Source organism: Atta cephalotes, assembly GCF_000143395.1.
Source record: "Atta cephalotes unplaced genomic scaffold scaffold00064, whole genome shotgun sequence".
Classification (NCBI taxonomy): domain Eukaryota; kingdom Metazoa; phylum Arthropoda; class Insecta; order Hymenoptera; family Formicidae; genus Atta; species Atta cephalotes.
Window position 1 is genome coordinate 913,549 of NW_012130128.1, and position 17,902 is coordinate 931,450.

Consider the following 17,902-nt stretch of genomic DNA (forward strand, 5'->3'; position numbering starts at 1 on the left):
AATATATATGTACATACAATATTATTATTTAAACATTGTATATACATACATATGTATTTGTAAATGTTAAATATTACAATTTTAATATTTAAATAAATAAATAAATAAATAAATATTTGTATAACGAAAATTTTTAAAATTACTAAAACTTAAAATTAATTATTCAAATAAAAGTACATGTTGGGGAAAGATGAATTTTTTAATCTTTAAATAAAAATAATTCATATGTACATTTGTGATGAAGTCTACACAACTTCAAAAGAAATGGAAACATGGAAGATGTCTTTTCGAAAGATATAAAAAACAAATCAAGAAATACAGCTAAACATTTTTTTTTATTTTTGATAGTCTTACAGTCAAACTTGAATAAGAATCTTGTTTAAAGTATTTTTTGATGTAATAAAGTTTTTGAAAATCGAGAAAAATTTTAGCTATAATCTTTTGACTATTTTTTAAAATTGAAACTTGAAGCTAATATAACGTACATACATCCATGTCTCTTAGATTTTAATACTTTAATAACATATTCAAGGAGAAAACAATCGACTTGGGTCATGTCCCTTGTTAGTTTCTGTATTCATGCTGCCTCATATCGTTTATTGCCACTTACATAGATTTTTTATTAGAAACCAAATTCTCATTCGTAGCGACTCTTTGACTTCCCTACACATAGACTAAAGGCTATGGCATACAAAAAAAAAACGTAAGTATAATAGTAAGCGAATCGACAAGTCAAAATAGAGACGTATAGGCAATAATGTATGGCAGTAATGTAAAGTAGTAAATACAAAATGTTGATTACGCTTCTTATTGCTTAAGTTTTTTTGTATGCCATAACTTTTACATAGTCTGCGTTTTGTTATTTAATTACTGCGAATATTGAAAATTTTTGTAGTTACATATACTAGATTTTCAGTATTTCAGTGCAGTGAGAACGGAATAAAGTGGTTGAAAAAAAGTAAATTCTCGCTTATATGCGTAAAAAAGTAAATTCTCGCTTATATGCAGCATGCTTCAAATATTTTGTTTCCAAACGAGATTAAAAATTGTGTAAAAAGCTGATACTATACTTATAATTGTGCGGAACATTTTCTCAAAGATATATAAGTGCATTAAAAATATATATGAGTACATGTACATATTTATGTGTCTAAGATTCTGAAGCTTATTCAGTAGAGTCATTAGTAAGGCCGGAATCAGACTATGCATTGAAGATTGAGATTGAAGATTGAAATTTAAGCAATCGAAACAAAATAAGGAGCTAAAATTTCTTTGTCCTTATTGGTCAAATTTCAATTTTCAATCTTCAATTTCAATTTTCAATGCGTAGTCTGAATCCGGCAAAAGTCGAGTTTGTTAATGAGAAGAATCTACAAATTATTTTTGTCTTTACAAATTATTTTTTAGTTAACATTCCTCTAACTATAAAGGCTGACTCGTTTTTTTAAAACTTTTACATTTAAATCTATTTTGATTTTACTAATTGGTTTTCGTGCCTTCCTCCTCCTCATTTTCTCCAATTATATTCGAGCGGTTCAAAATGTGATAGAGAATTAAACATCGAAAAATCATATTTACGAACAATTGAGATGTTATTCTCTCTTATATTCCGTTCTATTACGTTTGATTTTGAAGACATCATGTATATTAAGACTGATATGTATACGAAACACATGGAAAAAGATTTTATAGATAAAAATTTTATGGCATTTAGTTGAACTGAACAAAAGAGAAAGAAAGGATAATACTCATTATTTTTCTGATGAATGTAATCAGACGAAGGAGGAACGTCATTTTGGCATCTAAATCGCGACTTAAATTAACGATAATACCGCTGTCTGCAACAGGATGTCACGCCGCCCGGTCAAGGACCATATGTATGTACTGTGTTGTGTCGACTAGCTTAACATTCGTGAATCCTGCCGGAAGTTGCCTACACAAATGCATGCGTGCGACCGGCTGCTAAGGAATTGAAGTAATTGACCTCATGTATGTACGAGCTAAATTCTCGCCCATGCGTCATGACGACATGATTATTTGCTATTTATGACTGTCTAATATGTAACGTGTAAATCTGCATAAATTTCTCTGTGTTATTTCTCGATGAGCTAATCAAGTCGCAGCAAAGTCCGTTTATAACATTTAAATGAGTAAAGTAAAAATTTCTAAAGAAAGAGATATACATCTACTTCATTCTGACATATATATATATATTGACTTAAAATGCTAAATATCTCGTAAAGCTAATAATTTTTTTACAATCGCATCTTAATATTTTTAATAATAAGAATATAATGATAAAAGGCAAATAAGAGTCGATCTTTAAAATGTAACGTATAAAAATTATTAATAGGAATTAAATACATATACACAATGAAAAACAGAGATATTATTACATTTTTCGGCTCTTATATTGAGCCATCTTCAGATATTATCCTCTTCACATCTTACATTAGTTATCGTCAAAGAGATAAAAAACATGATGTAATGTGTTCCAATTTATGTAGCGATCTTGATGAATGTTACTTAAAGACATCAATTACTCACAAACGATTAGATGATTGTTACGGAATGATGTTCTGATCAGAAAGATAAATTCGTTCACCAATAAATAGATAAATAATTTGATAAAATAAAATTTTTTCTAAAATTATCTTTTTTATATTCTGTAAAAAGTATAAGCAAACAGCGTCATCTCGATGAAACACTCACTATGATCGCAGTTATTGTTTCGTATAATGAATACTTTGTTAAAATCATTATGTAAAAGTATATAGAATATAATGACAAATATGTCAGTCAGATAGACGATAAATATATTTCACAGTCAATATGAGAACGAAATTAATTTTATGCAAAGATCGAATCATCTAGAGATATTATTTGAACGTTATGTTAACGGCACGACAGACTGTCACTATCTGAGAAACAATTAATAGATTGACAAAACGATTCGATAAGAACAAAATCAAATTTTGTTTATAATAAATGTATACGCTTTGTGAAGACCTTCGGTGTCGCATCAATTTGAAAATTGAGACTGTTTTTCTGCTTTTTGATATTTAACATTTCGGAAATTAAACATTTTATTATAACACGGTTCTTTATCTAATATCTGTATGTTATTTCAGTTCATCAAAATTATGTGTCATCTGCATTCTATCGATGATTACAGAACGGGTAGATGTATTCCAACGAATATGATTGCGATGTTCTGCAATTCTGGTTTTAAGTTGTCTACCTGTTTGTTCCGACATATGATGCATCATAATCGTTGCACATGATTTTGTATACCATATTGTTCTTTGAAAGATCTGGTTTAGAATTCTTTTGTACCTTGATAAATTTGCTCAATTTATATTAAAATATAATATAAGACTTTGATGTCTTCTCTATTAAACTTATTGAATTTATCGGTTATCGATGGAATAAATGATACAGTAAACATTATGATGTAGTAACATTTGATTCCTCATTTTTATTATTACGATCATGTACCGTTGCTCCTCCACGCTGTATGTTTCTGATTCTATCATTGCATCAAAAATGAATCTTTTGGGATAATCATTCTCAATAAGTATATTAATTATTGATGTAAGATCTTTTTGATAAAATTTCGAGTCAGACAATAGTAAAAGCTCTGTCAACCAAATTAAAAATTATCCCTTTTTTCTGGGAGATGGGATGATTCGAAAAACAGTTTAAAAATCATCCTGAGAATGTCAATTTTTAATATCAATTAAAGATTAGATGTTTATTTTTGATCGTGACATCAAGAAAGTTTAAAGAATCTAAACCTACTTCTAATGTGAATTGTAGTCATGAGTGAAAAGAATTAAAAAAGAACAAATTAATTTCAGAAAAAGGAACAGCAGCAAATAGATCATCAATGTACCGATAATAAAAAGAAATTGACAACAATGACATTTTCTCTAATTTTTGCATTAATAGATCTGTAATGATGGGCAACAATAGAGATTCCATGGGCATGCTGAAATTCTGTTTATAAATAGTATTATCGAATATAAAATATGTTGAATCTAGAATGAACCGAACTCTGTCAGGAACTCTGTTCTTAAGTAGGTCACATTTTTTGTAAGATGAAATTCCAATTTTCATTTGCACAATTGATAGCCACATCTAATGGAATATTGGTAAAGAGAGATACAACATCTAGTGAGATTAATTTGAAATTGTTATCCATTCTTATTCCTTTTAGATTTTTAACTAATTGAAAGCTATTTTTTAATGTAATTATTAGTTTTCGAACATGATGTGAAGATATGAAGCTAATGAATATAACGGACTACTTATTGATGATACAATGATTCTAAAAGGACAATTCGGTTTATGAATCTTTGGCACGACATAAATCTTCGGCAATGTTCCATCACTCCAGCAAACGAGAATGGATTGAAATGAATTGAAATGGATTCAGATTTTCAGAAATATTCACGAATGTTAAAATGAATGCTTTTCAATTTTCTGAATACATTTTTATTCATTTATAGGAATTGCATAGAGCATATCTCTATGCCTTTCTAAAAATAATATTAGTTTTTTCTGTGCACACAAATAATTGTGAATACTGTTCAATTCAAAATTTGAATAGGAAATGCAGTTTTTCAATCCAATTGAATCTAATTGAATCCAATTGAATCCAATTAAATCCAAAAAAATGTATTCGCTATTTAAAATTTGCATTTGAATAGAAAAAAATTTCAATCCATTTTAATTCATTCTCAGTTGTTGGGACTGTAGTATAAATGAAGCTCAATGAAGCTCAGCATTAATGAAGCTCAATACAGATGATTATATACATCTATTATAAACAAAATTTGATTTTGTTCTTATCAAATCGTATTGTTAATCTATTAGTTCCTCAGTGACCTGTCGTGTTGTGCCGTTAACATAATGTTCAAATAATATCTCTGGATGATTCAATCTTTGTATAAAATTAATTTCGTTTTCACACTGACTATGAAGTATATTTATCGTCACGTATTTGTCATTATATTCTATATATTTTTAATGATTTTGACGAAGTATTCATCATACGAAACAATAATTACGATTATGATGGTGAGTGTTTCATCGAGATGTTGTTTGTTTATACATTTTACAGAATATAAAAAAGATAATTTTTGAAAAAATTTTATTTTATCAAATTATTTATTTTATCTATTTATTGGTAAACGAATTTGTCTTTCTGATCAGAACATCATTCCAATCGTAACAATCGAGCATCTAATCGTTTGTGAGTAACTGACTACTAACGTCTTCCATGTAACATTCAAGATCGCTATAAATTGAAACACATTACATCATGTTTTTTATCTCTTTGACGATAATACTAAACTAATGTAAGATGTGAAGAGGATAATATCTGAAGATGGCTCAATATAAGAGCCAAAACATGTAATAATATTTCTGTTTTCCTATCATGTACGTATTTAACTCCTATTAATAATTTTTATACGTTTATATTTTAAAGGATCGGTTCTTCTTTGCCTGTCTTATATAATTATTAAATTTTTAAGAGTTCTTGATTGTTTTAATACTTTTATGAACAGAATAATAAGATTAATTGATCATCAATTAATTGATGTAAAGAAAATACATATAAAGTTGCTTAAAAAAAATATGTAAGCAAAATGGATAATTTTTCAAATAAGTAACTGTTTTCTTTGCCAATTAAGGCTCCTGACTCAGCCAAGAATTCTGTGTTGACGGTAGCGACACAGAATCAGACGGCGGTCTGACGAAACCAGTAACACACATATTCAAGTACGAGTCCATATGTGCTCGCCTTCGGCAATGAGACAGCGAGCTTCTTTTCACACTACTCGTTTGTTTCAAGCGACAGAAAATGATTTCTCGTCAATCTCATCACTCGGTGACCCCACCAGCAGCAATAAGGGACAAGGGGCATTCTAAATACATATAAATTTTAATAAATTATAGTGATAGATATCCCTCCCATTAATCCAGAATAATATAAATCATATATGTTAAAACATAACAGTTACGAGATATTTAATTGTTTACGATTTTTCATGCGTTATATACCTGCTTCATAAACTCGAGTAACAAGAATAGTTCAGTAGAAGTAGAAGTTACTGGAAAAAAATTATAAACCAGCATTTCTTTTCACGAAAATCTTCAAAAGCATCAGAAAAAAAATGCATATGTTTGAGATTTGAGACTTGTGAAAAAAATATGTGAAAAAAATCAAATAATTGCAAAAAGCACGTTTTTCACTTATAAAACGAAAGATATTGATTGTATAGAAACAGGTTCCATATGAAAAATGTAGATATTCAAAATATTTACAAAATGAGATGTGGAAACATTAAAACCGATCTATTAATTAAGTAGAAAAAAAATTTTAAATGGCCGTTTTTTCATTCGCTCTCTATTCATTGAGATTTAAACGCAAAACATCTTTGAAATTCTCGTAAAACGTAGTCCTCGTAATGATGAACAAATCTAGCCCTGAATAAGCCTGAAATATTCATTAGTTCTTGCAAAAAGCCATTTGTTCACTAAAAATCTGCCTGCGAAAAACTTATTTACTTACATATTTGAGCAGTCGCACAGCAATTTAGGGCTGTTTTTCTTCTTCAAAAATTATACTATTACGTACATTTAGTAATAAAATGATTTTTTGCAGTTAAACTATTATTATTTAAAATAATCATTACAAATTGAAATTCATAGACGATTTGGCCGATATTCGGTCTTCTTCGGTATGTTCTACTGTATAATTTTAAGTCGGAAGTTAAATAAATTTAAAAATTATAACAGATTAAATTTCAATCCCATATATAATGTGCGATAGTCAGTTAATATAAAAAGTTGAGTCTATGAAACCGTATAAAGTTCTTGAAATAATTGATTTTTGTGTGACTATTACAATGTTGGTCTTATTAATTGCAAATCCTATCATAAAGAATGTCCAAGTTCTAATTAGAATTTACATAATTATAAAGTTATAAAGATTTTTTTAATGATTATAAAGATAGTACAAACGATTATTTAACATATCTTTACTCAAAATAGGAGTTATAATTCACTGACAATTTTCCACTCTTTATAGTTTAATTTGAGTTTTTAAGGATTGAAAAAACTTTCTATTACGTTACTTGTTAACAGAATTTTTAGGTTTCTTAATATTCTGTCCTTCTGGATTATTGGCTAAAAAAATTAAGAAGGGGAAAATTAGAGGAGTGGGATGGAAATTGTAAGTAGGAGGTTATTCGTTTAATAGAGGCAAGTATAATTCCAGTAATCGATCGGTGTCACTTTGCTTATTCAATCATGATCTTTATTTTTTAATATGTATCATCTCAGAAATTTTTCTTTTGTAATACGATGATTCTGAATCTAAGATTAAAATATTGTTCCAATCTAAGACATGATCTTTGTTTAATTGATGCAAGATATAACAGATAATAAATTAGATGATTTATTAATATCTGCTTTGTGTTTTTTGATTCGGATTTTAAGTTTTCTTTTAGTTTGCCCCATGTAAGAAGAATTTTGATAATTTATTTTATATATTACATTGCTATTATTTTCTTTTTTTAACACGTCTTTTCCGGTTTCAATGAATTTATCTAATTTGTTCATGAGTTTATATGCAATATTAAAATCAAATTTATGAGATAAACTTTTAAATTTTTCAGATATTATATTAATATAAGGAACAATAAAGAAGCTTTTTGAATTATAATTATTAAAACTGTTATTATCAGATATGTTTTTTCCTCTCTATATTATATTTGTATGAAAGTAATTTGATTTTGCTGTTTATCGTGGCAAAAATAAAATTCAAGGGATAATTATTATCAATTAATGTTTTTATCATATTAGAGATGTTTTCATGGAATTATGGATGTGACAAAAGTAATGTCCGATCGAATTGTCCCATTATAACTACTCTTTTATGATCTATTGGATGATTGGGAAGGAAGTTCAAGTATCTTTCTGAGTTAATCGGTTTTTTGTATATATCAAACATAATTCTTCCATTCTCAATTAACAATTTAACATCAAGAAAATTGATACTTTCACTATCACTTCATAATCAACTGTGAATTTAATTCTATTATGATAGTTATTAAATTTATCTAGTATTGCATTAATTTGCTCTTCTGGTGCGACTAATATGATATCATCTACATAATAAAACAATAATAAAACAGAATGGATATGAAAATATCAATTTCTAAATCATTTAATACAATATTTGTTATTATAGGAGATAACGGAGTTAACGACTTAAAATTGTAGTAGAATATGCTGAAGAAGGCCGAATAGCGACCGAAACGTGAATTTCAATTTGTAATGCTAATTTTAAATATATAATCGCAACAAATAACCGGCTATTGGTTGTATGCTCCTTTTTTAAGTTTTGTTTATAAGTATTTAGCCATTATTTATTTCTACATTGTATTATAAAATGACTTTGAAAAGTGAGTATCTTTTTTTCGTATAAAAAAAATGAAATAATTCCGTTAATATATACAATATCATATAGCCGTGTGAAGCATTCGACAGCTGACATTTTTTTAAAAACGAAAAGGATACTCTCCGATTATTAGGAAACCGAGAAAACAGAAATTTAAAAAAAATTATTATGGCTCTAATTTTTAAGATTAAAAATTCCGTCTGACATCAATTTGTCAAGGAAGAATTGAATTTGTTATTAAAAAATTCTTGAATCTTTTGCTGCCGAAAAAGTTTGTTTAAAACCATTGGAAAGAATGGAAAGTTGAGGAATATGAGGGCGGAATGGAGAAGATCGAGCCGTTCGGCAACTCGCGCATTTCTGATTTCATACGTTAAAATTTGCTAAATTTACATTTTCTCAGCAATAAATTGACGTAGAAACATGATTTTTTTAATCTGGCGTAGCTCGACGAGATATAAATAAATAGCTTAACCTAATATTTCGCAAAGTAATTATAACTATGAAATTTTTAGTTCTTCTTTTCTTGAATTTTTATTTTTTCGGTTTATTACTAAAAAATCACATTTGAGTATGGAGTGCATGTTTCATTAATAAATTTAAGTCACATGAACTACGTTTCTTTATTTAATATGCTATAAAAAGTGTCCAATTGGACAATTATAATAAATGTACGGAATTATTAGTACAAAATTTTTTGCGAATTTAATTGCAGATGCAAATATGACACATATAAAAAAACAAATAATTAATAATTAATTTGCCAAATGTTAGCGTAACTGTTGAAGAAAGATAGTTGCAAAATATATTTTTCATGTAACACTTCATGTAACACTAATTTACTTTTATATTTGCGAAAGTTCGTATTATATCTTCAACAATTATGCTAACATTTAGTAAATTATTTATTACAATAATTATTTGTTTACATATGTCATATTTGCATCTGCAATTAAATTCACAAAAGAAAAATTTTGTACTGATAATTCCATACATTAATTGTCCAGCATATTAAATATAAAGAAACTCATTTAAACGATTTTTAGTAGTGATTTTTTTAGTAATAAAAGTAAAAATAAAAATTTAAGAAAAGGAAAACTAAAAATTTCATGATTACAATTACTTTGCGAAACATTTGGTTCAAACATTTGGAAACTATTTGTTTATATATCGTCGAGTCCCAGATTTAAAAAAAATCATGATTCTACGTTAATTTATTATTGAAAAAAATGTAAATTTAGCAAATTTTAACATATGTGCGAGTTGCCGAGCAGCTTCTCCACTCTGCCCGGCGCGCTGCCACCGCGTTCCTTGCGTTCCTCAACTTTCCATTCTTTCCAATGGTTTTAAACAAACTTTTTCGGTAGCAAAATATTCGAGAATTTTTTAACAGCAAATTCAATTCTCCCTTGACAAATTGGTGCCAGATGGAATTCTTAATCTTAAAAATTAGTCACAATGATTTTTAAAAAAAAAATTTTCATCTCTCTACAATAATCGGAAATAATCTTTTTTTTAAATTTGTAGAAAAATATCAGCTGTTGAATGCTTCACAGGGCTATTTAATATGATGCATATTAACAAATTAAAATTATTCCATTTTTTTATATTAAAAAAAGATACTTATTTTTCAAAGTTATTTTATAATAGTTTAACTGCAAAAAATCATTTTTTTTATTAAATGTACGTGATAGTGCAATTCTTGAAGAAGAAAAATTACCCCTGTAAATTGCTGTGCGACTATTCAAAGATGAAAAAATTAATTTTCCGCAGACAGATTTTTAGTAAATAAATGGTTTTTTGCAAAACTAATGAACATTTCAGACTCGTTCAGAATTAAATTTGTTCGTCATTACGAGGGCTATGTTTTACGAGAATTTCAAAGACGCTTTGCGTTTAAATCTCAATGAACAGAGAGCGAATGAAAAAAACGGACGTTTTTGGTGTTTTATATTTTTTTTCTACTTAATTAATAGATCGATTTTAATGTTTCCACATTTCATTTTATATTTCGAATATTTACATTTTTCATATAGAATTTTTTCTATACAATCAATATCTTTCGTTTTATAAGCGAAAAACGAATGCTTTTTGCAACTATTCGATTTTTTTCGCAAATATATTTTCTTCAAGTCTCGAATCTCAAACATACGCATTTCTTTTTTGATGCTTTTGAAGATTTTCATGAAGAGAAATGCTAGTTTATAATTTTTTTCCGGTAAAATTCTACTTCTACTGAACTATTCTTGCTATTCGAGTTTATGAAGGATGTATATAACGCGTATGAAAAATCGTAAACAATTAAATATCTCGTAAATTGTTGCGTTTTACATTAACATGATTTATACTATTCTGGATTAATGGAAGGAGTACACTATTACTACAATTTATTAAAACTTATATGTCATTTAGAATGACAATGATCTTCGTCCCTTGCCGTGGGTTGCCGAACTGGCCGAATGGTCGAGATTGCCAAGAAGGCATTTTCGGTCGTTTGAAACAAGCGACTAGTTGAGAAAGAACTCGTTGTCTCTCGGCGAGTACACGTATGTGAGCTCTTACTTGTATGTGTGTTACAGCGCCATATGTATGTTATAACGATAAATGATTGAGCTTGTGGCGTGGAAAAGAGACGTCTTGACGATGAAATTTATATTGCATGCCATTTTGTTATTATTTGCTTAATTATGACAATGTGACTTGTCTCATACTTATCAAAGTCGTAATTATCGATGAAAACTAAAATTATCTTGGAATTTTATTAAAAGTATATTTTACTCGTTTCAAGAGCTGTCAGATCGTGTATTTCTGCCTAAATATAAGCTCACTTATGTGCCAATTTTCATCGATTTTTACAAGTGTTTTAAAGCTCGTTATTTTGTTTCATCCAAATTGTCTTTATTTAAAAATGGCAACATAAATTAACGTGTCATTCTTCGCTTCTGACATCATGATTCCAACATGGCCGCCGCGATTAGTCATGGAATTTTAATTCCTTTCATTAATATTCTGTTTATAGAAGTACGGTTTGTGAAAAAATAATGATATACGAGATACTTAATATTTCATTTGCCAGCCGAGATCAAATATTTCGTGAACTATATTGATTTTTTGACATCTTTATTTTGATATGTCTTTCATATGCAGAATTATTAAAAGAATCATATTATGTAAAAAAAAACAATCTCGATGTAATCTCGGCTATTTAACAAAATGGAGATAATTTTTTGATATCTACACCTAGAAAAAAACAATTAGAATTTCCCTCGATCCGTTTTATTTTCATTTGAAATATTCTTTCGTATCAAAAATAAACGAAATATTCAAGATGTTCAATTTAAGTGGACCCTCTTGTATAAGTAAGATACTGGTTGGCTGAATGATATGAGTGATATGATCTATTATCGTTTACGTTTGTTTTTTATCGCTGAATTTCGCAGAGTGTAATTCGATCGGTCCTTGAGACCCAAAGGATACGGATCAAAATGTGTCCTAGTTTTTGCATCCTTCGCAAAAGAAAGCATCGAAAGCACTGCACTTTTTTCTTCGAAAAAATCTATTTCGAATGACGCAACTTTTCAAAATTCAACTTTATTAAAACTTCTTGTCATTTTTAATAACGATTTTCAAAGAACTGAAAAAGAGGGCAATAGGAGGTCAAGCACAGAAGACATCGCGCAAATAATATATCTATGAAGTGTGAAACTTCTTTATTCACTAAAACGCGCTTACATATTTCGGCTCACTTTTGAGTTTTCCTCAGAGACAACATAAATCAACATATACAAAAATTGCGAATAAAAATTATCCTATTATGGTGAATCCCCCTACATCGAGAATTCAAATGTCGGAATTAAAACCAAAGAAAGTAAAAGAAAAAGGAAAAGAAGAGAAAAAAAAATTAAGAAATATCGTAAAACAGAATGGAGAACTAATTTATCAAACAATTTTATGATTATAATTAATCGAACGATTTTTCTTTTTTTTAAATGAATTACAGACTAATACTATTTATATCACATATAATTTATAATATTTATATCAATAATTTAATGCGCACCTTGATCAGTATATTTATGCATATTTTTACCTCCATTGTTATTAATTGGATACTTATTTTATATTGAAAGTAATTATATTTAGTATCAAATATAATATAACATTTAATAAACGACGAATTTCCTCAATGTGCCGTATAGTATTTAAAAAAACTATAAAGAGTATTTTTTCTTTAACAATTTGAAAGAGAAAGAAAGAGAGAGAGAGAGAGGGGAGAGGAGTAGTGGGAGGAAAGGAGAAAAGCAGATAAAAGAAAAAAATCAATTAATTTTCTCGTTTCACAATAACCTTTAGATAGTGGGAGTCTATTTAGAGGGAGGGGGCTCTAATTAAAAAATCTTAGTATATCTTTTCTTGAGTAAGATTTTATTATAATTTATTATTTCATTATATATTCTTTGCCTCAAATTCGAAACTCTATTTCAATGCCACTATAGTGGCTTTCCTATCCTTGATAATTAAATATGTAGAAAGAGTAAACTTGTAACAAGTTTATGTATTTTCTTAGTTTTGAAAGGCAGCCCAGCCATTGGAAGTCCTATTCAATCTCTACCGTTTAATGATGATCATTCAGATACTAAGGAGGAAAGCGATGGTAAGTATAATTTGTCGTTATAACAAGTATATGTTTTAGTTTTTTTTATGGAAAATATATGGACATACACTGAAAAAGAGTCTAATTAGTTATAATTACACCAAATATTGAGTGAAATAATTTTCAACTGAATGTTGAGATAATATAATTAAACATAATTTTACCTTTGTAAATATTTAATAAGTATTTATACCGTTGGTAATACCGTTTATTGGTAATACTTATTAAATATTTGTAAAGGTAAAATTATATTTAGTTATATTATCAATATATTTAGTTAAAATTATTTCATTCAATATTTGATGACTATAATCAGACATTTTTTTATGAATGTATACATCTCGACAACTAAATAAAGAGAAGATGATTTTGATTGTTATATAAAAGATGATTTAAGGTGACATTTATCTATAATGCGATCTTTTTAAAAAATTTCAATGTTTCCTTTAAACATACACTAAAAAATTTATAAAAGATGCAAACATATTAATTGTCTACGAAAACTGATGAAGAAAATTCTACTGTATGGTACTCCGAAAATTAATAATATTAATAGCCTCTTTATATCGTTTGGCTTGCTTTGTTGGTAAAATTGTAAGGAGGAGTCGTATCACATGCAGTTTTGTTAAAAATACCCGACAATTAATCAATAAATTAAAAGTATGATATTACAAGAAGATATTGTTTTAATATCTTTAGATGTATATAGTATCTCTATTCACTAATCTGTAGAATTATATTAAAAGTATTGAAAAGAAGTAGTATGTATTTTCTTCTTTCTCAATTTGATAATGAATTCATACTGACATTTAAAAAAATTTTGATGAAAGTTTTGATGAAAGAAACCCGATGAATACATCTAATATTCAAAAAAATAAATGAAAATACATTCGAACACACTTCATGTTTATTAAGAAATGAACAAATACTTTTAAAGCAATTGTTTAGAATTCATAAGACATAAATAAAAAATATATTTTGGACAGTAAAGTATATGTTTTCACAATTTTTAATGACTTAGATACGATTATTATTGTTTGCTCCAAGAAAGAAGTCTCTTAAGGGTTGTAGCGCGCAAAAATCGAAATTGCTTAGAAATAGTAGCGTAAATAAATCTAAGATATGCATATATTGTGCATAGTTAGATAGTATAATTTTCAAATTATAAACGATTTAGAGACGAATATGATTGTTTGCTCCAAGAAGTAAATGCCTTAAGGGATGCAACGCAAAAATGGAAATTATTTGATTTTCCAAATCAGTTGTTATTAACATGGGGGGAAGGGGGAGGGTTGAATAACAGCCTATTCAGCCTCACAAAAAAATGTTTTTTTTTTTAGTTAAACGAAATGAGCGCAAAAATTTTTTGCATATTTTGAAAGCGTATGAATAGCGCATTATTATATAATTTATTCATTAAGATTTGGTTAAGTTGGGGGGAGGGGAACAGCTAGATAGACGTAATTGTATTGTTGCATGGGTTTCGACTTTCCAGGCGACTTTCAACCTACTTCCCCCTCCCCTGCCAAGGACGTACAATTTTTTATACAGATATTACTTTGCGTGAAAAGTTGCACATCTCTTAACGCACTAATACAGTGCGCACAAGCCGAATGCGTGGCACTGAAAAAGTTCACACTGAGTGCGCACTAGTGCAGTCTGCCGAATTCGCTATTAGGGGCTCCGCACAATAAATCCAGACAGCACAGTAACGTTTTAAAAATATATTTAAAACGTACATATTGGACGTTTTGGAAACATATTAAAAACATCCAGATTAGATCCATTGGATATTTAAAAAATGTTTTAAAAACATCCAGTGTTACCATTTTGGATTTCTTAAAAATTTTCCATTTTAGATCGCAATGGACTAGACTAAATTAATTAACTAAATTAATAAATTAATTATTAAACAAATTTTAGATCACAATTAAAACAAAATGATTCTTATATGAGTATTATTATTGATTAATATTTTATTTCAGAATACATATCATAAAATTATGATAAAAAAAAACATTTTTCCCTGAATTCGGGAACTAATTTCATAGTGCTTTGAAACGGTCTTATCCATCCGGTTGCATATTGCCATCCACTATCTTTTGACTTCTGAAATCGTATGGAAACCGCTGCACTTCGATGATCCATGAATACCTATATAATCATGGATGTATAATTATGATACATCTGTTCAATATGGACCTAATAGAAATTTGTGCAGTTCAATTGAACATCCAATCAATTACTGTTTAATATTTAATCTTAATATTATAACGAGTATTTTCAGATTAGGAAATACACTGTATTTTCATAGTACCAGTTATCATATATATCTCGTCTTCAACTAGAAATCTTCACAGTCTCTCTCCTATCGATAATAGTACGCCGTATTGATACGGTACAAGTTATGTATCATAATGTATCTAAACAAGTACCAATGTATCTAAACAGTATAGATACTTTTGTGTCGTTCAAAATTTTCAACACGACAGATGTTCTAAAGACGTCCATGGGACATTCAGAAGACGTTCGTACATACTACAAAGTACTACAACGTACAAAAGTGAAACTTCTCGTGCAATCTTAAAAAAATTTTTATCAAGTCAACGAAAAACACGTCGCGAACAGATTTAGAAAATTTTTTGCAGGAGATGAACATTTTTAAAATGTCCAAATGTGAACATATTTTGCGTTGCGTAACGTACGTTTTTAAAATATTCGTATTAAGTCCATGAACGTTCGGATTAAATAAAAACCAGATTGGACATCCAATAGACGTTGTATGCTGTCTGGGAACTACGTAAAAGTTTAGTCGTAAGTATAATAACTCTAGAAAACAGAGATGAACCATTAACGTTTGATTGACTGTCTAAATCATGCGATTACGACGCCTTTTTTTCATTGTACTCACAGTTCACACATATAGACTAATAGCATTTTTTTGAGAAAACTGATGCAGCACTAGTGCCGTGTTAGATTTAAATGAAAAGTGCATTAGTGCAATAATAGTACAGATTTAGTGCGGTGTTCAATGAAACATATCATAAGATACCCAATTTATTGACATTCATTTTGTAAGAGAAAAAAAGAAAAAAGATGGTTCTTTTTAGCATACAAGAAATTCAGTTAAAAAGAACAGGCCTATTGAAGTTGACGAATAAGCGCGCGTGGAACACAACCGAGACATTTAGATCGTGTTAAAGCGTTTTTTTCATTATTCTTTGCATTTATTTAACTAATTAGTTAAAAATTATTTAAAATAATTGTTTTACTTTTGTTTTAAAAGTTTTAAAATTATTTAAAACATCAAATTATTTAAAAATAGTAAAAATTATTTATAAAACGTTAATATTATTTAACAAACATAAAAAAATTACTTACATATTTTTTGAAATTTGTTAAACTATTTTAATATTCAAATAATATTTTGTTTTATAAATAATTTTTATTGTTTTTAAATAATTCGCGGATGTTTTAAACAATTTTCGAATAAAACAAATTGATACATTTTTAAACAATTTTTAATTACTTAGTTAAAATAATGCAAAAAAGTAATGAGAAACGCTTTGCAAGTCTCTGAAATGCCTCGGATTAATTTCGGTTGTATAGACCCTGACCGTAAATCGCGCGCGCCTATTCGTCAACTTCAATATCTCACCATTTAAATTCTACTGATCAGATCGCTTTTTGATATAGAGCTTTTCGTCTTAGAGTTTCACGCAGAATATGTTAGTAATTGGTGGTATTGAGACACTCTGTATATTGTATTACATATATGAGTCCTACTCGTCACATTCTATTTTGTGTAATGCGTTCTCTCTTTCGCACATGTATACAAAATATACATCTGAGAGGGGCGCCCCTATTAAATAAAAAAATAAGATAAAAACAAAGAAAAATTCGCTTATGATTCAAAAAAGTGATAAAATTAACTGCTCCTTTCTTCTGTTCAAAATGTAAAAAAAATATTTCCCAAATATCAGGACAATTTTAACAATTTTAACGATTTTCGAATTCAGCAAGTAAAATTGAGTAAGAAAAAAAGGTAACAATAATCCCTGCGTGCTTCTCAAATCGCCTAAAATGCACCAACTCCTTTTCCTGTTTACATATTTTTCTCTTTAGATTATCCTATATTAATTTTCTTATTATTGTCAGATAAGCCATATACAGCGCATTTTTTTTGCAAATTTCTATGTATAAAATGGATCTTTTATTAATTTTTTTTTTCTTTTATAGCAAATGATTGCATATCGGATAGAAGATCAGTGTTGGAAGATCAAAAGCGAGAAAATTTGTACGTTCCACAATGCATGTCCGATGGAAGATATCATCGAGTGCAATGCTATTCGGGTTACTGTTGGTGTGTATATCAAGATACAGGTAAGCCAATACCAGGGACATCCTCGAAGGATCGTACACCGAATTGTAATCCAGTTCCGACTCCCAGCAGACCTATGAAAGGTAATTAAAATAAAAGTATTTTTTCTTGAATTATACTCACATATGTGTATTATTATAAATTTCAAATCAAATAATAATTCTTTAATGTTTATAGGATGTCCAGAGTTAAAAAAACAATTATTCCTTCGAGATCTGATGACTCTCATGCAAGAAAAAATGGAAGCTTCCAACATCGATTCTAATGAAACTACCGTTAAATGGCAGGCTTCTAAGGAGGAAAGAATAGCAACTTGGCATTTTGTAATGCTTGATAAGAATAAAAATAAGGTATTTTTATAATATAAGTATTCAACAAAAGACAATCGTATTTT

The 17,902-nt window shown here is 28.3% G+C and overlaps 1 protein-coding gene across 1 annotated transcript in view; it reads left to right on the forward strand.

The window, feature by feature from the left end:
- LOC105623786 (SPARC-related modular calcium-binding protein 2) overlaps positions 1–17,902 on the forward strand; it is a 24,512-nt gene that overhangs the window by 1,794 nt on the left and 4,816 nt on the right. Inside the window, exons 4-6 of the mRNA XM_012205163.1 lie at positions 13,041–13,127; positions 17,367–17,594; positions 17,632–17,858. Of these exons, the coding sequence (XP_012060553.1) occupies positions 13,041–13,127; positions 17,367–17,594; positions 17,632–17,858 (542 nt within the window). The remainder of the gene's footprint in view (positions 1–13,040; positions 13,128–17,366; positions 17,595–17,631; positions 17,859–17,902) is intronic.